General features: G+C 36.8%; 3 protein-coding genes across 4 annotated transcripts; 2 read left to right on the forward strand and 1 right to left on the reverse strand.

The window, feature by feature from the left end:
- The first annotated feature begins 228 nt into the window (after positions 1 to 228).
- Positions 229 to 7,438, forward strand: LOC311093909 (uncharacterized protein). The gene is made up of 3 exons (XM_084131563.1): positions 229 to 526; positions 2,940 to 3,460; positions 6,907 to 7,438. Exons 2-3 carry the CDS (start codon positions 2,961 to 2,963, stop codon positions 7,046 to 7,048), a joined length of 642 nt encoding a protein of 213 aa, XP_083987689.1. The 5' UTR covers positions 229 to 526; positions 2,940 to 2,960; the 3' UTR covers positions 7,049 to 7,438.
- chrac1 (chromatin accessibility complex subunit 1) lies at positions 7,438 to 8,761 on the reverse strand. Its single transcript, XM_084131564.1, has 3 exons — positions 8,561 to 8,761; positions 8,219 to 8,345; positions 7,438 to 8,131 (listed from the first exon to the last, which is right to left on the reverse strand). The coding sequence occupies exons 1-3, from the start codon at positions 8,711 to 8,713 to the stop codon at positions 8,052 to 8,054; spliced, it is 360 nt and encodes a 119-aa protein (XP_083987690.1). The 5' UTR covers positions 8,714 to 8,761; the 3' UTR covers positions 7,438 to 8,051.
- A 575-nt stretch (positions 8,762 to 9,336) lies between these two features.
- Positions 9,337 to 22,458, forward strand: crtc2 (CREB regulated transcription coactivator 2). 2 transcript variants are annotated; one of them, XM_084130085.1, is made up of 14 exons: positions 9,337 to 9,699; positions 10,757 to 10,858; positions 11,000 to 11,092; positions 12,186 to 12,247; positions 12,396 to 12,464; positions 12,662 to 12,762; positions 13,172 to 13,242; positions 14,305 to 14,348; positions 14,427 to 14,629; positions 14,730 to 15,181; positions 18,368 to 19,081; positions 19,155 to 19,211; positions 19,333 to 19,477; positions 21,164 to 22,458. In XM_084130085.1, exons 1-14 carry the CDS (start codon positions 9,520 to 9,522, stop codon positions 21,265 to 21,267), a joined length of 2,397 nt encoding a protein of 798 aa, XP_083986211.1. In that variant the 5' UTR covers positions 9,337 to 9,519; the 3' UTR covers positions 21,268 to 22,458. The 2 variants fall into 2 exon arrangements, with proteins under 2 accessions (XP_083986211.1, XP_083986210.1); XM_084130084.1 differs by having other exon boundaries at positions 9,363 to 9,699; positions 19,315 to 19,477.
- Positions 22,459 to 24,092: the final 1,634 nt, after the last annotated feature.

Genomic DNA, 24,092 nt, shown 5'->3' on the forward strand with positions numbered 1-24,092 from the left:
TAAAAATTAGTCATGGCGTTTATGAGTGTCTGAGAGAGTCAACTTTAAACTTTCTAACTTCAACATGAAAAGAAAAAAAGAAAAAACATGTTCACAGACAGGGAAGTCCTTAAAAAGTTTACAATGGCCGTGTTTCAAAACCAAGTGCATAACTTACCTACATCCCGCTCGCAAATGATGCAAAAATGGTCCAAAAATGCTGTCTAGATAGGCAGCACACTAGGTATTGAGACACGGCCACTCTTTCAGCTGATCAAAACCTTGCAAGAACATCTTTAAGACGTTTAGCCTAATGTCTTTCCATTTCACTCTGTCTCTTTGTATATTAACGCTTATGGTTTTCGTTTAATATTGTTGTGTTTGTAAAAGTAAAAGGGCTCCTTTAGTTCGCGAAACTAACTTTAGTCAAATGAGTTGTGAGCAGCTCTGAGTGGAGCTGGGAAGAGCGAGTCAGATTTTCCAATAGCTCATTTATGAGAAGCACGCAAGCTCCTTTTCTTCCTGCTGATCTACAACAGTCTCTGAGGTAAGTTTATATTAAATGTTTAATGCTTTTAACATTTCACGGTGTCAAATGCTTTTGCTTTACTAGTAGCAAGCCCAAAAGTTTTTAAAGAGACGTTAGCGCAAAAACGCTGTTTTTAAAGGAATTTTGCTTTAAACAATAACGTTTAAATGCACGATGGCATTTCTACGTTTCATAAACGTGTCTTTACGTAGGCTATGTTAATTTTGCGACAGTAAGATGAAATATTTATTCATAAACTAGCTTTATTTATTTATCTTAGAACTTAGAATTTCGTGTTTTGCTACAATAACACTTGAAGTCTACGTCTCTCCCAAGAGTAAACAGTAAAATTAATGTAATGTAACGTTATTTGGATTTTAAATACTTTATATCCCAGATTAACAGCAGTTGCAACTATACAAGACTAGGCTGATTTTCGGGGCACAATCAAAAATTAGTTTTAGCATGAAGACCAGCTCAACGTAGCCTAATGGTAATACGTCGACCTCTTTTTTTTGTCTTTTTTTTTTTGTCTGACCAACAAGTAGGAGTGTTGAGGAAATTTATTTGAAAACGATCATTATTTTGCGATTCTGTAAAATAAGTGGCCTTTGGATGGCTGCAATTATCATTAACCCTTACACACAAAGCGTTAAAACATTTCTTGCATTACGTTTCTTGGTAAAATCCAAAAGAATAAATGGAATATCCAAAAAAAATACATATTTGGGGGCGTCCAATTCATTACTAATATCAACCTTTCTGGATCTGTATCTTTGGTGCCACTGGCAACTTAATACACTATTTTGTAGACGTCAGCAAAACAGCAAAGAATAATGCAGTTACTAGTTAATAATTTTAAACTAACTTATCTTAAAGATACTTTAATAACGTATTACAGAAAAGCAATACATTAAAAATACAACAACTGTAACAAGACAACAATTGAAGTCCCTCCTGTCTGATATGTATTTCTGTTGTAATAAAAATGTCTGTTTAATGTACATCTAAAATGTTCAGCCTTCACATATGCACCACGCCAGAAAAAAATATTAAAATTAAAATGTTATTTCTAGGATGTAGTGTTACCCCAAAATAGCAGTTTATTGATTTATTCAGTCAAAGTCCCTTCATTGTTAAGCATTGTATTAAGATCTTAAACTGTTACAATCATAATTATTCAAACCCCATTGCAAATCAGGTTTATTGGCAAAATATACAGACATTCAGCTGTTTGCAATGAACAAATCAAAAGTAAATGAAATGGCCTCAACACAATGTTTCATAAATGTTTCAAGTGGTTTCCCCAAATTTAACTGAAAAAGCAACTTTTAATGACTTAAAATGATTCAACCCCTTCATGGCAAGCATCTTTAGTACTTAGTAGAACAGCCTTTTGATGTTATGACCTGATACAAACGAGATGTAGAACCAGACACCAGCTTCTGGCAGCATTTCTGAGGAATCTTAGCTCATTCCTTATGAGCAATGGTCTCTAGTTCAGTAATATTCTTGGGTTTGTGTGCTGCAGTCGCCGCCTTCAAATCCCACCAGAGATTTCCTATGGGGTTCAAGTCAGGTGACTGTGAAGGCCACTGTAGAATCTTCCAGGACTACTACTTCAAACAAGCCTTGGTGATTGCCTCAATTACTTTTGTTTGATTTGTTCATTGCAAACAGCTGAAAGTCTGTACATTTTGCCAATAAACCTGATTTGCAATGGGGGTTGAATAATTTTGATTACAACTGTATATGCATCATGTGCTTACAAAGTCAGGAATATGGGTTTGATACACTAAGCTCACATTGGTGCAGTTAACAGTTAAAGGGATAGTTCACCCAAAAATGAAAATTAGCCCATGATTTACTCATCCTCAAGTCATCTTAGGTGTATATGATCTTCTTTCAGACGAATACAATCAGAGTCATATTAAAAAATATCCTGGCTCTTCCAAGCTTTATAATGGCAGGGAATGGCTGTATATTTTGATGATAAGTCCATCAAAGTGCATCTATCCATGATAAAAGTGCATCTATCCATGATAAAAGTGCATCTATCCATGATAAAAGTGCTCCACACGGCTCTGGCGGGTTAATAAAGGCCTTCTGAAGCGAAGCGTTCGTGTAAGAAAAATGTCCATATTTAAAACTTTATTGACTAAAATAACTAGCTTCCGAAAAGAAACTAGCTCTTTCTCCATCTGACGGAAGCTAGTTACAAAAAAATATACAGCCATTCACTGCCATTATAAAGCTTGGAAGAGCCAGGACATTTTTTAATATAACTCTGATTGTATTCGTCTGAAAGAAGAATGTCATATACACCTAGGATTACTTGAGGGTGAGTAAATCATGGGCTAATTTTCATTTTTGGGTGAACTATCCCTTTAAGGGCAGTTAACAAAAATCACTTTCTTTCACTGCTATTTAGCGTCTGTTCGATAGCACCAGTATGCGGTTGCTTCAGGATAGAATGGGATGGACGTGTTTGTCCCGGTGCCTTGTCCTGCTGTACTCAGTGGGCTGCGTAGTGACCGAGCTCGAGCTGGACGGCTCGGACCGGGACTGGGGTTCGGGATTACACGAGCTCCTAAACAGCTTTCCAGCAGATAGTCCTTTTCTCAGAGAGACGCCCGGCAGACCGGCCAACTGCACTCAGCGCTTCTGGCTGCCTCCGTCCTCCCCTGTGTGCTGGGATGATATAGCGGGACCAGAGGAGTTTGAGAAGTCACGCCTCCTCGTGCTGCAGAACAGGGCGGCACTGCAGGCTGTATCCACATCTAGTGGTGTCGAGGAAGGGGGGGCGTCCTATGACCAACAGGCCAGGGACGATGTGCAGGGCGTCCAGGCTGACCATCTCGTCGTGACTCAGACTGCCGACACAATGCAGAAGGTGTTCATGGATTTGGAAGAGAAGAGGAAGGAGGAGAAAGAGCATTATACCTTCTCAAGGTAATTGAGTTTTGAATGTTTTCATGGTAATTCGTTTACTGTAAAGTCGTCTTTTCACTATCTCCATCAACGATAGACATTCATTTCCGATGGAGCTGTGTGAGGTTTCAACTAGTCTCGCGTAGACAGACCTTCAGACTGACGGCAGAAGGTCTGGACTCCATTGCAGCTTTCATTGGCCAATAATCACCTAGAGGCCATCTGACTAACATGTAAAGCAACCAATCACTGTTAGGTTTTTTTTTTCCACGTCATGTTTAGGTGTGTGAAAATGTAACGTCGATGTCCCTATAATAACAAACTCTTGTGCGTATTTTAAAGTGTCTATGCCGTGAACTTTACATACTTTTGAAAATCCAGCGTTTAGTTGATCCTGATAAGCGCTCATTGTCACAGTTTAAACACAACATTTACATTTATGCATTTGGCAGACGCTTTTATCCAAAGCAACTTAAATTGCATTTTAAGGTACACATTTACATTCTTATCAGTTCTTGCTTTCCCTGGGAATCGAACCCGTGACTTTGGTGTTGCAAGCGCCAACGCTCTACTGTTTGAGCTACAGGAAAGTAGTGAAATCACGGCATCTTTCCAGGTGGAGACGCAACACACACGTCTCACGGAAATCCTGTAGAATTCAACCAATCAGATGACGACTTCGAAACTCCAGAAGAGTTTCTGATTTTGTGTGCCATATGCATCAGACGTTCAGCCAAATTGGTGTGAGACTTTTTTGCAGCGTAGGCAGACTTTTTGGATCTGATTTGAGCTTCGAGTCAAGTGCATTGAAATATTTTAACTTTTGCAGATAGACTGCATGCAAACGCCCGACCGGATGTGATTCTAATTAAAACTGAGCACAAGGTGAAAATTAAACTAAAATATTAAACTTTAAAAACTGTATATATATATTATAATAAATAATATATTAGTAAATGTTGAAATTAACATTAAGATTAATAAATGCTGTATAAGTATTGTTCATTGGTAGTTCATGTTAATTAAAGTATTAACTAATGAAACCTTATTGTAAAGTGTTACAAAATTGAAATATATTACATTGATTTACATTACATTACTGAAAGAAAGAAAAAAAAGGTAAAATTTAAGGTGTTTGGCCACTTTGACCCCTTAATGAGGAGAAACAAAATATTTTATGTTTAATGCAATATATATATATATATATATATATATATATATATACACAGTCAGGTCCATAAATATTGGGACATCGACACAATTCTAATCTTTTTGGCTCTATACACCACCACAATGGATTTGAAATGAAACGAACAAGATGTGCTTTAATTGCAGACTTTCAGCTTTAATTTGAGGGTATTTACATCCAAATCAGGTGAACGGTGTAGGAATTACAAGAGTTTGTATATGTGCCTCCCACTTTTTAAGGGACCAAAAGTAATGGGACAGATTAACAAATCATAAATCAAACTTTCACTTTTTAATACTTGGTTGCAAATCCTTTGCAGTCAATTACAGCCTGAAGTCTGGAAGGCATAGACATCACCAGACGCTGGGTTTCATCCCTGGTGATGCTCTGCCAGGCCTCTACTGCAACGGTCTTCAGTTCCTGCTTGTTCTTGGGGCATTTTCCCTTCAGTTTTGTCTTCAGCAAGTGAAATGCATGCTCAATCGGATTCAGGTCAGGTGATTGACTTGGCCATTGCATAACATTCCACTTCTTCCCCTTAAAAAACTCTTTGGTTGCTTTCGCAGTATGCTTCGGGTCATTGTCCATCTGCACTGTGAAGCGCCGTCCAATGAGTTCTGAAGCATTTGGCTGAATATGAGCAGATAATATTGCCCGAAACACTTCAGAATTCATCCTGCTGCTTTTGTCAGCAGTCACATCATCAATAAATACAAGAGAACCAGTTCCATTGGCAGCCATACATGCCCACGCCATGACACTACCACCACCATGCTTCACTGATGAGGTGGTATGCTTTGGATCATGAGCAGTTCCTTTCCTTCTCCACACTCTTCTCTTCCCATCACTCTGGTACAAGTTGATCTTCGTCTCATCTGTCCATAGGATGTTGTTCCAGAACTGTGAAGGCTTTTTTAGATGTTGTTTGGCAAACTCTAATCTGGCCTTCCTGTTTTTGAGGCTCACCAATGGTTTACATCTTGTGGTGAACCCTCTGTATTCACTCTGGTGAAGTCTTCTCTTGATTGTTGACTTTGACACACATACACCTACCTCCTGGAGAGTGTTCTTGATCTGGCCAACTGTTGTGAAGGGTGTTTTCTTCACCAGGGAAAGAATTCTTCGGTCATCCACCACAGTTGTTTTCCGTGGTCTTCCGGGTCTTTTGGTGTTGCTGAGCTCACCGGTGCGTTCTTTCTTTTTAAGAATGTTCCAAACAGTTGATTTGGCCACACCTAATGTTTTTGCTATCTCTCTGATGGGTTTGTTTTGTTTTTTCCGCCTAATGATGGCTTGCTTCACTGATAGTGACAGCTCTTTGGATCTCATATTGAGAGTTGACAGCAACAGATTCCAAATGTAAATATCACAATTGAAATGAACTCTGGACCTTTTATCTGCTCCTTGTAAATGGGATAATGAGGGAATAACACACACCTGGCCATGGAACAGCTGAGCAGCCAATTGTCCCATTACTTTTGGTCCCTTAAATAGTGGGAGGCACATATACAAACTGTTGTAATTCCTACACCGTTCACCTGATTTGGATGTAAATACCCTCAAATTAAAGCTGAAAGTCTGCAGTTAAAGCACATCTTGTTCGTTTCATTCCAAATCCATTGTGGTGGTGTATAGAGCCAAAAAGATTAGAATTGTGTTGATGTCCCAATATTTATGGAGCTGACTGTATATATATTGGTCATGGATTCAATTCCTGGGGAAAGCAAGAACTGATAAGAATGTAAATGTGTATCTTGAAATGCAATGTAAGTTGCTTTGGATAAAAGCGTCTGCCAAATGCATAAATGTAAATGTTATATATATATATATATATATAAAAGCATTAAGTAGTTTGAGAGTGTAGGGAGATTGACTCGATTACACCAGTTGCGATTTTTGGATTTGGGGAGATTACTTTGCAGAATCATGGGTAATGTAGTTTTGCAACAAAAATTCCACTGTTAAACATAATTCTTGTTAAAAAAAAAGTTGTATAAAAATAATACGAGCTGATGGCTTCAACAAAAGCATATACCATCACTTAACAACACTTGCAGCCAATATAGGCCATTATCATTAAAAATCAATTGCTCAATGGAGATAACTTAGAGTGCAACAATCGGGTTGCGGAAGTAAGGACGTTTTTATCTATGTTGGAGATAGTGGAAAGACGGTATATGATTACATAATGTCAACACAGGTTGTTTTCTCCTAAATCAAATAAATTCAAAAATGTTATAATACATGAAACAAGTTTCTCTCTCTCTCTCTCACACAGTATGAAGGAGCAAATTGAAATCACGAAAGACTCCATTGCAAACAGGGAGCAAGTAGCAGCACTTCTGGAGAAACACCTTGCCAATCTGGAGAGGTCTTTGAACACTATGCAACTTCGACTGGCCAAACTACTACCCCAGTAATTTAATTTAAGCAACACAAGCCCATGTTAAACGGACATGTGAAGAAAAAATAATAATAATGCATGTTTTATTACAACATTTAATCACACAAACAAAAAAAAAGACATATATGACCATATACTGCATGCTAACAGCATCCTGTACTTCTCTTTTGGTACGTTTTCCCCTCTCGTTCTTCCACTCTATTAAGTAAGTGAGTTACTAGGTAGTAGAAATAAAATCTATTTTTATACCCCCAGACTAAAGACTGTTCCATAATAAATTGTAAGGTACAATTTTGTTATGCCAAATTTGTCTAAAATAGCCTGTGATCAAGAAAAATGTCACTTACACAACGGTTCATTTGATTTTGCATGACTGATTGCCATATTAAAAACAGGATGAACACATAACCAGCAAATGCATTTATTCAAATACAAAATCAAACTGTTCAAGCATTTAAAAACTATACAGTGCACTAGATAAATCTTCAGCTGCAGTCCAGACTCAAGTATGAATCAAATGTATTTTTATCATCAGCGGTGAAGTGGTTAAAATGTTAAAGCATCAGTGGTCATCAAATATACCTCTCTAAACCCTGAGAAATGTAATTTTATTTAGAAGACGCATACATAAGCAAAGTCTAATTTCACAATGAATGGAATGGACTGTATAGATGTTTGGATTGTTGCAGCTGAATGAAAAAAAATCTTCAAAAAACATACAAATCATGGTGTCAAGTAGCAATAAAGCACTACCAATGCATGACACAGCACCACATATACTGGATTCCTGTGCTCACGGTGGTTCAGCTGTGAATCTGAAGCGGCTATTGAACATTTTAAACAGTATAGTGTAAGTGGGTGCTAAAACATACAGACTACAGTAAGTAAAACATGTGTTACCTCTCTAAAACAACAACTCTTTGGGTGAAATGTCCTTATTTGTCCTATGACTTTATCCACTGTGTAAGGAAGTGGTCAGAACCAGTTCACAGTGATTTCCTCCGACTTGCTATTCATCACTACAGGTTGTCATCATCTTTGTCCATTTCTTCCAGTGACTTCAGATAATCTCTGGCCAAGATTTTCTTAGGAAGGATATCTAAAAATAGAAGAGACAAAACTGTTTACACACCACTTCATGTAGTCTGAATTGTGTTTGTCATCATTACAAATGACCAGGACTCACCAGTTAAAAACTGAAATGTTTCCGACTCCTCTGCTGCCCTGGCCAGATCACTGTATGACAGTGTGTTTGTCCCTTTACCGGAACCGTTTTTATATGAGGACAGAGCCAAGTGCTGGACAAAAAGCTCCTATAAAGTATGAAGATGTCACACAGTAATATAAAAATAAGTCAATGATATAAGAGTCGTTCACTATTACTCTTACTAATGCGAGAGATATTAATTTAAACTAAAGGTTAACTGGTGTCGCAAATGTTCATAGCGACCAAATACAAAACAGGTTTTCAACTGAATAAGGCAGTTAGCCTGCCAACTGACCATTGATTAACAACACACCAAATTACCGTTGCTTTTGTTGTCAAGAAAAGAGCGTCCTGGTTAATACAGGACACATCGGGAGAACTTTTCATGATTAATCGCACCCTCGACATTGGCAGAGATATATTTTTACTGTTTGAAGCTTGCTCAACTTTCTCCTCCATGTTTCTATCAGACATGTTTCTGTTAGCAGCCGCTGTGGGTTAAGCTTAACGGAAGTAAATCAATCTACAGGCTTTCAAAGAGACGTCACTGGATGACGTTTACATGGGAACTGTAGTTTTAAGACGAATCGTTTGTAGTCCTTTGAGAATTTTGTCAGAAGAGAAAAAAGAGAGAAACAAATAAGTGTATCGTTAGGCAGATGTATTTTTTTTGTATGTATGTATTAGATATGCAAAGTGACCATATGTTTCTATCATTTTTATCTTTTATTTATTAGTAAAAGTGCTGTGTAAAATTATCAAAAATGTTGGTTTTCAAACTTTTTGACTCCATAGCCCCACACATTTTTTTTTCCACGTTAAATGTCAATTTATTAAAATAATCTTTTTATTTTTAGTTTTTTTACTGTTGAGGGGATTAACATGGCAAATATAACGTCATATTGTAAACATTTTAAATGTAACATAATTTATTACAACATATTTTAATGAAGTTTTTAAGTACAAGTATTTCAATGTTTACTTTAATTAGGAAGTTTTTTTTTTAATGCGACAGAAAGTCTGGCAACAAAACTGTCCGCATGGTAGTCGTTAAATTGGTATAAACTACGTTTCCCGAAATACCAGAGTTGTTTTTTCCCTCCTCGACAGTAGTTGGGCGTGTGCACTTCACAGATAACGAATGAGCTTGGCAACGATGTTTACTACAGCGTTCAGGACTGCGTTACCCACAATGCATTGCGCACCGTTGTCAAAAGTCTTGCTTTCTTGGGTCACTTGTCGAACTCTGGCCAGCTAACTTTCTCTTATTTGACGAAATAATGCATCTGTCAGGCGCTATGCTTGGGGAAATAGGACACGGACAGGGGCCCGGAGCCGGACCAGCGCCTGGAACCTGCAATCCGCGGAAATTCAGCGAGAAAATCGCGCTTCACAATCAGCGACAGGCTGAAGACACAGCCGCTTTCCGAGAGGTTATGATGGACATTACTTCCATCAGGGTGAGTCTACTCGATACAGGACATGTCAGGCGTGTTTACGACACTTGTCATATATTTGACCTGGGCTCCGTTATAAGGTTATTGCGGCTGCTTAAACTCAGTTTTATTGATTCCTGACAACTAGCTTTAGGTAAAGCTACTGGGGTTCTTAGGAAGTGCGATGTCAGAAACAAGAAATCAAAAAGGAAGTAAAAAAAATTACTTTATAGTGAACAGTTTGGGATTGTTCTCTTTGTACATATATTAACCCGTTTAAAACCATTTCCCCCAGCTAAAAAACAATGAAAAGTCTGTATTTTACTCCTGGTCACGATTTTAACTGGATGGAAACTAGAGTCAAAAACTACTTCTTGGACTATAAGATCCATTATAAAGTTTCAAACAATGAAGTAACAATTACATAAGGACAATGAAATTGTTGTCCACAAATACATGTACAATTCGTTGTACTTTTACTTGTTTTAATGTAACAATACGTCTATAATGTGAATCAATCATCTAAAAATCGGGCTCATTGTTTACATGTGTGATCATGACTTGCATGAGACAGCAATATTCATAATAAATCAATAACATTAGACCCTTGAAATATTGTATGTACCAAATATGGTAGTTGTAGCTCTATGATGATGTTTTATGAAGTTAAAGCAGTGTTAAACAGTTCTGGTCACGTTACTATTTACAGCAGATGTTTTAAAAAAAAGGTTCACCTGAAATCTAGACAGTATTTAAAATCAAAAGTAAATTGTAGTAAGATTTTTTTGGGATTAAATGGGTTACCATCTGTATATGGACTTGTGATTCAGCAGGTTCACAACGTGGATTATGTCAATGCACATAAATAGCACTTTGTCAGTCACTCATCTAGGGTCTGTTTCACATCAGTGTTGCAGACTGAGGCAAAGGGATCTGTAAATCCCAGGTACAGTGTCTGTTTTTTAAATGATGATGTAACAGGTGTTTGTTCCCCTTAGGGTAAAGCAGTCTGTGGGGGGGAGAGAGAGAGATTTGTGTTGTGCTACTGTGACCAGTGTGCATCTATTCATTCCCTCCTCAGGTTCAGGCTGAGAGAGTTCGGCAAACCAGTGACTTGGTCCCGTACTATGGAGGATCGCTGCCAAATGTCAATCAGATCTCAAGATGCTCCACGGAGAGCCAGGTGAGGGATTTTTATTGCATTTTTTAGTATCATTATTATCCTTATAAATAAAGGAGAAACAGGCATAAATTGTTTCTTTTTCAATGGCAGGCCTTGTTTTTTGAATGAATTGCATTTGATTTGCCTTTCTGCTATTTACAGTACCCGAGTTATCTCACACAGCAGCTCCTAGAGGCAGATGAGGAGTACAGAGACGTCCAGCCCAGTCCTCTCGGCAGGCCGCACCGGAGACATGTATCCCCACGTTTACAATGGCTGATAAATTTACATTTTATTTCGATGGTCCACTTTAGACATTCTAGTAACTTTGCAACTACATGTCAACTAGCTCTCATTAGAATATTAGTTAGGTTTTGGGTAAGTAGACATGTAGTTGCAAAGTTACTATGTCTAAAGTGGAGCATCAAAATAAAGTGTTACCGCTGATAATCTTACAGATGCATGTTTATAGTAATATGAAAGGAATATTGCAACAACTCAATTGTGTTGCTTTAGTTTTGTATTGTACTGATAAATATGTGCACAGACAATGGTTGCATACAGAGAACAGTTATGTTTAATAATGGTAATTTTCACCACCACCGGAAAATCCATGTAAATTATTATGGTGAATATATATATATATATATTTTCTATTTATGTTATTCTTTTAACTGCATTAAGTGCTACACAGTATTACACTAAGTACACTACCATTCAAAACTTTCTTAGAAATAGAAATTAAACTTTCATTTAGCAATATAGTGACAATAAAGACATTTATAATGTTACAAAGAAATTCTGCTTCAAATAAACGCTGTTCTTTTGAACCTTTTATTCATCAAAGAATCCTGAAAAAAATGTTTCGCCGTTTCCACAAAAATATTAAGCAGCTCTTTCGGCATTGATGATAATACTGATAATGCATCCTTGCTGAATAAAAGTATTGAGTTCTTAAAAAAGAAGAAAAATCTTAGCCTGAACTTTTGAATGGTAGTGTATCACAGTTTCCACAAAAATATTAAGCAGCAAAAATGAAATGAAATATTTATTGAGCATCAAATCATCATATTAGAATGATTTCTGAAGGATCATGTGACACTGAACACTGAAAATTCAGCTAACAGTTATTTAAAATTGTAATAATAGTTCATAATATTACTGTTTTTACTGTATTTTAGCATACTGTAAGAGAAAAAACCTAAAACCTAGTGTATAATCTGTAAATTATTTTTAAAATACTAATACAGTAATCATAAACGATTGCAGAATTTATGGAACATTGTAGGTTGCAAGGTCTGAGAAGAGCCAAAATTCATTATTTTTAAGCCTTAACTTCATTTCACAGTTTGAAAGCGCTCCCTATCTCTCTACCCACCTCTCTCCTCCTCGAGGTCCTAACTGGAGAAGGTAAGGTTATAGAAGAAAGTGTGCTGAAGTCTACCACAATCATGACATTACCTTTAGGTGCACAATCATGGGGTTTGAGCTCCCTGAATTATTTTAGTGCCAGTACTTTGATTAGTTCTTTTAAGTACTTTTGCTTGTGTCCAAGCAGAAACTGGTCCAGTTGTTCTGCCACTGAGAAGAGCCAGATGGTCCGTCTTCCTCTGACAGCTCTAAATAGGTAAACAGAAGTTGGAAGAAGACTGCTGATCCAAGATCAGCTCTTGCGTGTGTACAATAATGGTATTAGTTACGCCCACTGAGCTCTCTAATTGAGGATGAACTTGCTTAACTCTGGAAGATTTAGAAAATGTTATTGACTCCCACATCACCCTGCTTACTACGCCCATAACTCTCTAATCCTATTTATCCTCTCAGAACCAACTCTGACTCAGCCCTCCACACCAGTGTGCGAAACACCCAATTACATGGCCATCCCAAATCTGGCCAAACCCTGAACCCTCAAACCAGACACCATGGTGAGTTTAACAGTTGCTTTATCTTGTTAGATACACTACCGTTCCAATTTTTGGGGTCTGTGAGATTTTTTTTGTTTTTGTGAGCACTTTAATTCAGCGAGGACATATTAAATTGATCAAAAGTGACAGGAATTAATTACAATAGTAAACAATTAGTTTAAATTGTAATAATATTTCACAATATCATTGTTTTTACAGTTTTTTTTGATCAAATCAACGTAGCCTTGTTGAGACATAAAAAAACGGTAGTACAGGCTAGCATGTAATGGGCTGTATAATCAGTCAGTAAACTTCACTTTAGAAAAGACTGTTGCAGATATAAACATGACATGAAAATATTATTTTTATAATATTATAAGTATTTTGTCTTAAATTACTTGCTTATTTTAATTGAAACCTATTCTTCAAGGATTTGCGCATCCTGCACCACTAATTGAAGAAAATATTCAAGAGGAGACACAATCTCCCAAACTAAAGAAGGTATTTATTCTGCCTCATTGGTAAATTGTTCTTAAAGTGCCCCTGTTATGTTTTTTATGCGAATGGTACATTTCATGCTGTGTGTAATAAAGCTGTTTATGAATGTAAAAGGTTATAACAGGGTTCCCACGGGTCCTTGAAATCCTTGAAAGTTTGTGAATCTGGAAAAAAAGATTTCAAGGCCCTGGAAAGTTCTTGAAAATAAACACACATAGATACAGGTCCTTGAAAGTGCTCAAGGAAAGTTTTCTGGAAAAAAACGCTTCGGTCCGCTAATGTGTTATTTCGCCAACACTTCGTGGCCTATGCATACTAGCTTGCTTGATTATCGTTAGTTATGCGCAATTACGCGTTACGTTAAATGTTTCCTGCGTGAGGTACTTTGTGTTGTACGTTGCCATGACGTTCACGCCGCAAAACTGTAACAATGTATCTTACAAGGTAACACAATGTAACTTTGCTCTCACTTGAAATGTGTCCCCATATTAAGTCCTTGAATTTGAGGGTATTGGACCTGGAAAGTCCTTGAAAAGTCCTTGAATTTGAAGTTAACCAAGGTGTGGGAACCCTGTTATAAAGTCAAAATGAAAAACTAAAGTTATTGTCCCCTTAAAGAAAGAATCGATTCTGAACTGCTGAAATGAGTCATCAGTAATTCCAGTCTCACTATTACCTGCGTAACAATGTAACAAATTTGCATAATGCCAGCCTATGGTCTTCATTGGCTGCCCGCGAACAACATCTACTTTGACCCTCAAACAGGCCTGGAAGACTTTGGATCGTGTTGTCATTGTCAAAATGTCGAGAAGACACTGTTTTCAGTGCTACGAATCCACTTTGATGCACATCACCGGCTCAAATTGATATCATAAAACTGATGCCATCGTTACTGTTCTCTTTGAGAAATTAGGTGATGCGCAATGTTTTTCGACATTTGATGCATGTAAAGCCGAGACCTCCACAACACAATCAGGAACCTCTAAAACAGCATAACAGGGGCGTTTTAAGCACTTTATTTGATAAACCAAATGCTCATTATCTCCATTGCATCTTCTTTTGTAGTTTTCCTCAATGTCTTCATCAGAATGTGAAATGCCTGTTATTCAGTAAGTTCCTTTCAGTCCTAGTAATTAAGCCATCACAGTTTTTCTTCTATAAACAGTGTATGTTTGCTGTCTCTCCAGCAACTTCCCATTGCCTGATCAGCAGGTATCTTCCCTCCCTGTCCCATCGGCCCTCAGTACGTGTGGCTCTCTTCCAGACCTCTCCAGCCTGCACCTGCCTTCTCCTCTTCCTGCAGGCCAGGATTCTGAGCACCACAGCGGTGCCGATCACCTGAACAACACCTCCATGCACCCTGGCATTATGGCTGACTTTAACTTGCCAGGTTTGCAGAGGGTTTTCACCTTATTTATGCCAGGGACCCCCATTATGATCATTTTTCAATGGAGAAACAACATTGATGCTAATAAATTTTGTCTTTTCAGGTCTGTCCTCATCTCTTCAGGCATCTTTAAGTAACCCTTTGCTCCAGTCTTCACACAGCAATCCCAACATCCAGACCTGTCTCAGCAGCCACTCCCTACCCAGCTCCCTGAGCTCCGCTTCCTTGCGCCTGTCCCTTAGCAACTCTTCCCTGCATTCATCGCTCAGCAACCACTCCCTGCAGTCCTCCCTCAGTAGCTCTTCTCTGAGTAACCAGTCCATCCAGTCGTCTGCCAGCCGCTGCAGTCACAGCAGTGGAATTGGCGGCTCTCCCTCTTGCTCCTCTTCCTCTCTCTCTGGTTCTCCACGTGTCACTGGCCTCACCCATGCCGCCACATCACGGAAGAGAGCCCAGCTCAGCCCACTCATTGTGCCCAGTGGCGGAGAGTCCCGCTGGCAGCATCCAAAGCAGTTTTCACCCGCAGTGTCTCCAACAATGTCTTCTATATCACAGGCAAGATTGTTGATAATCATACTTGCTCACAGACTGTCTGTGGGTCCTTAAAAATTTTTTTGTTTATTTAACACTTTATTTTACAGTGTCCTTGTTACATATGATACATGTACTACTTACCATAGTAATACGAGTAAATTATGCATTATTACATGCAATTAACCCTCAACCAAATCCTAATCCTACCCTAACCCTTTAGTAAGTACATGTAGTTAATTATTAATACTCAGTACTTAAATATATAATTACACTGTAACAATGACACCTTTAAATAAAGTGTAACCAGTTTTATATATTTTTATATAGTACTATAGTATATTTAAATATATTTAATTAGCTTTAATTCATCCATCCATCTATCCATTCATCCATCTATATAATTTAATCATGACAACTCTTGAAATAGTTTTAGCATGTTATTGAATATGGCAGTGTTAATGTATTTGGTCTTGGTAGACTAGATCTGCTATAGATCTGAAATTTCAGAAACATCAGCACTGGCACGATTCTCTGTACGCTAGACATGCTGCCAGTCAGACCAGACTATTTAAAGGGTTAGTTCACCCAAAAATTTAAATTCTGTCAGTAATTACTCACCCTCATGTTGTCCCAACCCCGTAAGACTTTTGTTCATCTTCAGAATACAAATGAAGATATTTTTTATTAAATCTGAGAGCTGTCTCACTCCTTCATAGGCTTCTATGTAATCAATATCTGCCAGCCCAGAAAAGGTAGTAAAGACATTGTTAAAATAGTCCAAGTGACTACAGTGGCTCAACCTTAAGTTTATCAAGCGACGAGAATACATTTGTGCGCAAAAACAAACAAAAATAACGACTTTATTCAACTATTAATTTTCTTATGTGTGGGTCTCTGAGTGAGTTCACTTAGTGTAACAGCGCAGCGCTTCTGGGTTGTACGTCAGAACGTAGGCTCACTATTGGCCAGCATCACACGCATCACACACATGACCAGCGTCGGCCAATAGTGAGCCTACGTTCTGACGTACAACCCAGAAGCGCTGCGCTGTTACACTACGTCAAAAACTTAGGAGAATGACATGGAAGAAAAGAGATGGTTATTATGTTTAAATGTTGAGCAAGCAATCTCATTGGCTGCAGGATCAGCAGAGGCCAATCAGCTTGTGCCATGCGGTAATGATGTGATTGCTTGCAGTTTGCATGTAAAGGATCTCTCAGCCTCCGCCCTCTAGAGTTTCATGACTGAACTAAATATTATTTATATATACATATATACATACACATACACATACACATACATATACATATACATATACATATATACATATACATATACATATATACATATACATATACATATACATATATATATATATATATATATATATATATATATATATATATATATATATATATATATATATATATATATATATATATATGCCAGCAGCCTGTAGCCCAAGACTGGTTGCCCACTTTAAGCTAAGCAGGGCTGAGACTGGTCAGTACCTGGATGGGAGACCTTCTGGGAAAACCAGGTTGCTGCTGGAGGAGGTGTTAGTGAGGCCAGTAGGGGGCGCTCACCCTGTGTCTGTGTGGGTCCTAGTGCCCCAGTGTAGTGATGGGGACACTATGCTGTCAAAAATGAGACGTTAAACCGAGGTCCTGACTCTCTGTGGTCACAAAAAATCCCAGGATGTCTTTGGAAAGAGTAGGGGTCTTGGCCAAATTTGGGTTAGGCCAAAATCCTAATCATCCCCATATATACTGATTGGCTTCATCACTCTGTCTCCTCTCCACCAATAAGCAATATCTGGTGCAATATGGCTGCCGTCGCATCATCCAGGTGGATGATGCACATTGGTGGTGGTTGAGGAGATTCCTCCTTCCATGTAAAGCTCTTTGAGTGCAGAGAAAAGCGCTATATAAATGTAATGGATTACAATTGCATTACATTATATATATATATATATATATATATATATATATTATACATATATGTATATGTGTATATATATATATATATATATATATATATATATATATATATATATATATATATATATATATATATATATATATATTATACATACAGTGCAATGCATAAGTGAATACACCCATGCTAAAGTTGACTAAAAAGAGGAATAAAAAATCATATTTTGGAAATTGAACTTAATGCCTTAATTTAAAAAATTAGGAAAAATCCAACCTTTAAGGACACCAATTTTCTTTGTGAATGAATAATGTATCGTAAATAAATAAATGTTCTTCCTTAAAATACATGGTGCATAAGTGAGTACACCCCTATGTTAAATTCCCATAGAGGCAGGCAGATTTTTATTTTTAAGTATTTTTTTTATTTTATTTTTAGGATACTATGCATCCTGATAAAGTTCCATTGGCCTTTGGAATTAAAATAGCCCCACATCATCACATAGCCTTCACCATACCTAGAGATTGGCATGGGGTACTTTCCATAAGATCATCTCTCAATGCAAATCAAACTTTTAGCTTTTAGGCTAACTGAAATAAAATCATGCCAATCTCTAGGTATGGTGAAGGCTATGTGATGATGTGGGGCTATTTTAATTCCAAAGGCCAAGGGAACTTTATCAGGATGCTTAAAAATAAAAATAAAAATAAAATACTTAAAAATAAAAATCTGCCTGCCTCTATGGGAATTTAACATAGGGGTGTACTCACTTATGCACCATGTATTTTAAGGAAGAACATTTATTTATTTACGTTACATTATTCATTCACAAAGAAAATTGGTGTCCTAAAAGGTTGGATTTTTCCTAATTTTTTAAATTAAGGCATTAAGTTCAATTTCCAAAATATGATTTTTTATTCCTCTTTTTAGTCAACTTTAGCATGGGTGTATTCACTTATGCATTGCACTGTATATGTATACATCATGGATTAGAAAAACTTGCTTTATTTTGATCAGATACTCATAGTGTTTTCATTTAGTTTGTTAAAGAGGATTTTTTTTTTAAATTGGCATTAAAAGGTCTTAAATTTAATACCATAAACATGCAGATATACTCTGGATCACCTAGAAGTTTCAGAACAAAGCAGCTTGCATCTTCCTGGTCATAATTTCTTATTTTATTATCATTACTTATTTTGCTATTTATTATTTTATTTATAATAATATTCATATATTATTATTTAAAATATTTATTATGAATGTTTCTCACAGGGTGCTCCTCTTCTCAACCCCAACAAAGTTCAGAAGGAGACAAAGCCACCAGCATATCCCTGCAGTCAGCATCTCCGCTCCGCTCCTCCGCTGTCCCATCAGCCAATGCGGCAGTATTTCCAGCCAGAGGCGCAGGATCAGTCTATCCCAGAGATGGAGCAGTGGATTCAAAATGACCACCAGCCACAACATCAACAAACACACAATCAGACGCAGCAACATCACACGCACAAACACAGTCGGCACCTGCAGCATCACTCACAACTGCACGCTAAATATCAACAGCAGTTACAGTATCATTCCCAGACTCAACAACCACACGTATCGCAGCAAGCCATTTCCCAGCAGCAACAGCAACAACATCAGCATCAGCATCAGCTCTACACACAGTTCCAGCCTCATCAGATGTCTGGGGAGCAGTGGCATTTGCCTTGCCAACAGGGCCAATATCAAGGTCAACATCTACATCAATCCGCATCTTTCCCCTCTCCGGGTCAGGAGAAAAACTGGAATCATATGACAGACACACATGACTTGCAGCACATGCAGGTGAAACGTAGACACTGCATGCAGATGCAGGACGAAGCAAAACCCCAGTCTAAAGTCGCTGTCCACGAGACTCAAGGAGAGGGATTGAAAGTCACTCATAGTAAGGAAAGTGAAGTAGACGGAGCAAATCCAAGTTTGCAGGATAAAGGTTTCGAACTGAACAAGGTGAGTCCTGTTTGCATTAGAGTGTATGAACCAGACTTAATGAGGATGATGAAAAACACCTTTTTTGTTTCAGGAATCATACGTCGGCTTGCATCTTACCCCTAGCCAAGCAAAGGCCCTTTCTCAGCAGGTACATTGCTTATTTCATTAATCATCAGCTTAGATTGCACACGTATACACTGTCTTGGCCATATAGGTGTGTGGCTGAGCTGCATTTACCACTGATTTTGAAGATTTCTCTCCCCGCTCAGCTTGGAGCGCTTCAGAAGGATCCTCTAGGCGGCAGTAGAGGGTCAGATCTGAACTGTGAAGCTTCAGAAAGCAGTGAACAGCCACAGCAGAACCAAAGCTATAGTGCTGGAGACACACAAAATATGTTCAACATCAACTTATCTGGTAAGATTAACATATGAGCTGCCAGTTTAATCCTGTAAAGCCTGGAGTGTGAAATCATAGTCAGAAAAATCTGAGTATTATATTTGATGCATATGTAGTATGATATAGGAGAATATGGAGCACACACTGGAGGAGAAAAAAAGAGGCTCAAACTGAGAGAAAAAAATGCATTGTGAAATATTATTACAAATTAAAATAACTGTTTTCGATTTGAATGTATTGTAAAATTTTATTTATTCTTGTGATCAAAGCTGAATTTTCAGTAAAATTACAGTCTTCAGTGTCACATGATCCTTCAGAAATCATTCTAATGTGCTGATTTGCTGCTTAAAAAACATTTTTTTTTATTACCATCACATTAATATTTTTATGGAAATGTTTATGCTTTTTTCAGGATTCTTTGATGAATAGAAAGTCCAATGAACAGCAATTATTAAATGTATTAAATAGAAATATTTTGTAACATTTATAAATGTCTTCACTGTCACTTTTGTGTATTAATTTCTCTCTCTTTTTTTTATCTTACCACAAATGGATTTGAATGGTATAATTGTTTCCACAAACATATTAAGCAGCAAAAACTGTTTTCAACATTGATAATAATATAATAATCAGAAATGTTTCTTGAGCAGCAAATCATCATATTAGAATGATTTCTTTGCATGATTTATCATGTGACACTGAAGACTGGAGTAATGATGCAGAAAATTCAGCTTTGATATCACAGGAATAAATAAAAATTTTAAATGTATTAAAAACAATTATTTTACATTTTAATAATATTTCACAATATTACTGTTTTTACTGGATTTTTTTTTTATGAAATAAATGCAGCCTTGGTGAGTTTTAAAAACTGTTAAAACAGAATCGGATCACAGTCATGCTAAAATTGAGAATCTAGGACAAACTGTCTAGGCGTTATGAGCAATTTAGTAAATTTTGTCATTATAGCGCCACCTATGGGCCAATCTGGGTCATAATTTGATAACCTCTCCTCGATTTTTGTACTACCATCTGGCAAAGTTTCAAGTCTCCAGCACTTACGGTTTGGGCTGCATGATGCATTTTACAGGAGAATAATAATAATAAAAACCAGCACAATTACAATAGGGATTCAGCACTTCGTGCTTGAACCCCTAATAAGAAGAGACGTTTTGGACAGTTATAGCGCCACCTATGGTCCGATCTGCATGAAACTCGGCATGCTTCTTCGCCATGTTCTGACACATACGCTCATCAATTTTTGTGAAGTTTGGGGTTTTCCCTTAGGTTGTGTAGGCTTTTGAGTGTTTTTTGGATTTTCAAAAACATAAAAAAATGTAATGTTTCCAGACTTTTGACAGGTACTGTACTTTCTAAAAATGAAAAGAGACACGTGAATCTACTTGGAATGGGGTGTTTTTAGAATTATATTAAAATACCTATTACTTGCTTAAAAGTATGATCTATAAATCAGACACCAGAAGGCATGTTGTAGATTGTGTACACATTTTTCAGCAAAGTTTTGATCATGTTTTCAGCCAATTGTGATAATTTAGAGGATTTGTGAATGAAATATGAGTGATTTTGTTGTTGTTGTTGTTGTTTTATAACTACACTGTAGTGCAAATGTCTTGTCATATTTCATTTTAGATCCTCCTGTCATTCACGTATTTCTCTCACCACTTAATTCTCCACCTTTTTCAGACCCGTCATCCTGGCTGGACCAGGACATATCAGGTCTGCCGGACTCCATCCTGGAATTTGATCTAGAAACATTTGGCCTGGACAGTAACTTAGGTTGGCCATGAATGTGACATAAAAGTGCAAAAAAACATCCATATTGTGACACATTTATTTGGACAAGTACCTTTTTTTAAAGGAATGTTTTTGCCAGGGAACTCGAAATATATAGTCCTTCGAGTCAAATAGAATGTAAACTATAAATTGGCTTAAAGGTCCTATAAAGGGAACAAACATGAAAATTATGTTTTAATAAATAGTTTTTGCACACAAAGGTCTTAGATAGCAGGTCTATGTGCCTTAATATGAAGCTTTAGTTATATTTAACTATCAATAGAATTGAAATAGGTTGTTTATGTACAGATACATGTGGTGATGTCATGTATGAGTTGATTAGGACATGTACATTTTCACAAACTGCATAGAATTTTCCGAATAATATGGAAATATAAGAACATATTTTTGGCTAGTTTAAGGCCAACTTCTTTAACTAACCATATTGTCATGATGGTTAAAATTAAGATAGTAAACATTTTTAAGCTTTTACTCTATGTCTAACTCCGACTTGGCTTAAAGATTTGATCATATCCATTTGTTTTTTCATGTTATAGTCTTTATGTTGCAGTGTTTTTCTCTGGGGGGTCATTTTTGTGACTTTTTGTAATTGACTGTTGACACCTGCCTTTGAATTTTCATATTATCATTTCGTTGCCGTTTTATCATTCATAATTATATTCATAATGCAGTTTTATTATATTTTCATATTGATTTTGCTTTATCACTCTCTGGTAGAGGTGATATTGTTATTTTACAGTATTTGTCTTCAATATGAAATCAAATTTATTGAGATTTTTCTCAGTAAGCATATGCATTTTCATGATTGACAGAATTTGGGGTTCGTTTTCATGACAACTAAAAACAGAAACATCTTTCCTTTGCATTTTTTGGAAAGTTTCATGTACAAACGGTCCCATTCACACGGATCCGTAAAAACGACTAAAAAAAGCTGTATTATTTTTCCAGGCCAGTAGGTGGCGATGTTAATTTGTAAAAAAAAAAAAAAAAATTGACTGAACATGTAATATAAATAATAACCACTTTTACAAATTCACGGCCAAATAAATGGCCAAAACGCATACAGATTTTTCTGTTTTTAGTTGAAAAGTGTCATGTAAAACGGCCTCTTAATAACATAATTTGAACATTAACACCATCTGTAAATTCCATAAAGTATTGCAATTAAAAAGTGGACTAATGCATCCAAGAGTACGCTTTCAAATATTGTTACTAGTAAGTGTGGGACTGATTTACCTCAGGTTCACCCTCACAGTGAAGTCAAACATGTCTTTGTGCATTAATATGCAAATTGTACCTAATTAATACTTAGTAAAGATGTAATCATTTAGCAAATGATTAACCCCAGTATAAGTGCTAACGCCCATAGGCCCAAAGGTGATGGATCATCCACACCAACTCCAACTAAAGCCCAGTTTGTTTGTACATTTCTCTGGTAAACCATCACATGCGCAGATTTTCAGATCTAGTGCTTATATTCCACAATTCAGTTTGTCTTCTTAATTTGTAAAGCTCATATTCATTTTAATGACAGCTTAAAGAATTGAACAGTGGACATGCAGGAAAAGAATTGCTCATTTGGGATGTGAATGAAATGCAGATTTTTCATATTTTGTAATTTTATTAGAATCATTATCTTTTTTCTATTCTATTATATAAATATTGTTAACGCACTGATTTGTGACCAGTGTTTTTGTTTTGTTTTATTATAGTTTTATTAATATTTTGAATTAATGTTAATGGTTCATTTTAGTTCATTTTTTATTCATTTGGTCATGTGCGGTTGTCATATTCTTTGTATATATAGATAGATAGATAGATAGATAGATGTGTGTATATATATATATATATATATATATATAGATATATATTGATATATATATATATCAATATATTGAGATATATATATATATATATATATTGCTATTTAGATTTGATTTATTTTTATTTCATGAATGATTTTTTTAGATTCAATGCGCTCCTCTTTTCCCCACCATTTAATCTCTCTACTTTTCCAGTAAAATGATTCTTTGAAAAGTGTTCAGATGCACCATTCTTGCAACAGCCGAAGAACTATCACCTGCTTTATCCTTCTCCTGCAGATTAAAACTCCCTGTATCCCTTTCCCTCTCTCTTTTTTCTCTCCTTTATGTCACTTGCATCTCCATAAACCTCTTATTATCATCTCACTGTCTTTCACTGTCTCTATCATAGTTGCCGATCCTTCTCAAATTCCTCAAATCTCCCAGTGACAGAAGCACAGGTCTAAAGTTGCTCTGATATCCTTAATCGTGCAAATGAAGTTGAACCCAGAATGTACTGTTGACCTGTCTCAGATCCTGTATATGACTCAAGATTCCTCTCCTCTCACCCTCTTTCTCCTTCCCCTGTGCGTAATAGAGTTAACAACATATAAAAGGCATGGAGAGAGCGTTGAATGAGTCCGTAAGTGTTAGGGTGGATTATCCCTGTGCCTGTATCCATGGTTTACTGGGCAGCCATAGAGCACCTAATGGGATAAGGGGAGAGCGGAACGGTAGGTGAGGCCCGTCTGACTCTCTCATCCGATCTCTGAGTGAGGACAGCCAATCCTTTAAAGAAAGATGGATATAATCACAGAAACACTTTTGCTGCTCTTTTTCAGAATTCTTATACAAATTTCTGTGCTTTTATCCCTTCAATGTTGACCAGTAATGTTTCTAGAGTCCTTGGTTCAAGTGTCTTGAACATAATTAGATTACGTAATTAGATGTGCCGATGGTGTTACATGCATACTCTGACACAAGACACTTTTTGCTATTTGTGACCCTGGACCCAT

Source organism: Abramis brama (assembly GCF_963993115.1).
Source record: "Abramis brama genome assembly, chromosome: 12".
Classification (NCBI taxonomy): domain Eukaryota; kingdom Metazoa; phylum Chordata; class Actinopteri; order Cypriniformes; family Leuciscidae; genus Abramis; species Abramis brama.

Coding starts and splice junctions, on each gene's coding strand:
- crtc2 (XM_084130084.1), top strand. CDS start 9,520: ATGCATCTGTCAGGCGCTATGCTTGGGGAAATAGGACACGGACAGGGG. Junction 12,248..12,395: donor CGAGGTCCTAACTGGAGAAG/GTAAGGTTATAG, acceptor GTGTCCAAGCAG/AAACTGGTCCAGTTGTTCTG. Junction 12,763..13,171: donor CCCTCAAACCAGACACCATG/GTGAGTTTAACA, acceptor CTATTCTTCAAG/GATTTGCGCATCCTGCACCA.
- chrac1 (XM_084131564.1), bottom strand. CDS start 8,713: ATGTCTGATAGAAACATGGAGGAGAAAGTTGAGCAAGCTTCAAACAGT. Junction 8,346..8,560: donor TCTTGACAACAAAAGCAACG/GTAATTTGGTGT, acceptor CATACTTTATAG/GAGCTTTTTGTCCAGCACTT. Junction 8,132..8,218: donor AACATTTCAGTTTTTAACTG/GTGAGTCCTGGT, acceptor TTCTATTTTTAG/ATATCCTTCCTAAGAAAATC.
- LOC311093909 (XM_084131563.1), top strand. CDS start 2,961: ATGCGGTTGCTTCAGGATAGAATGGGATGGACGTGTTTGTCCCGGTGC. Junction 3,461..6,906: donor GAGCATTATACCTTCTCAAG/GTAATTGAGTTT, acceptor TCTCTCACACAG/TATGAAGGAGCAAATTGAAA.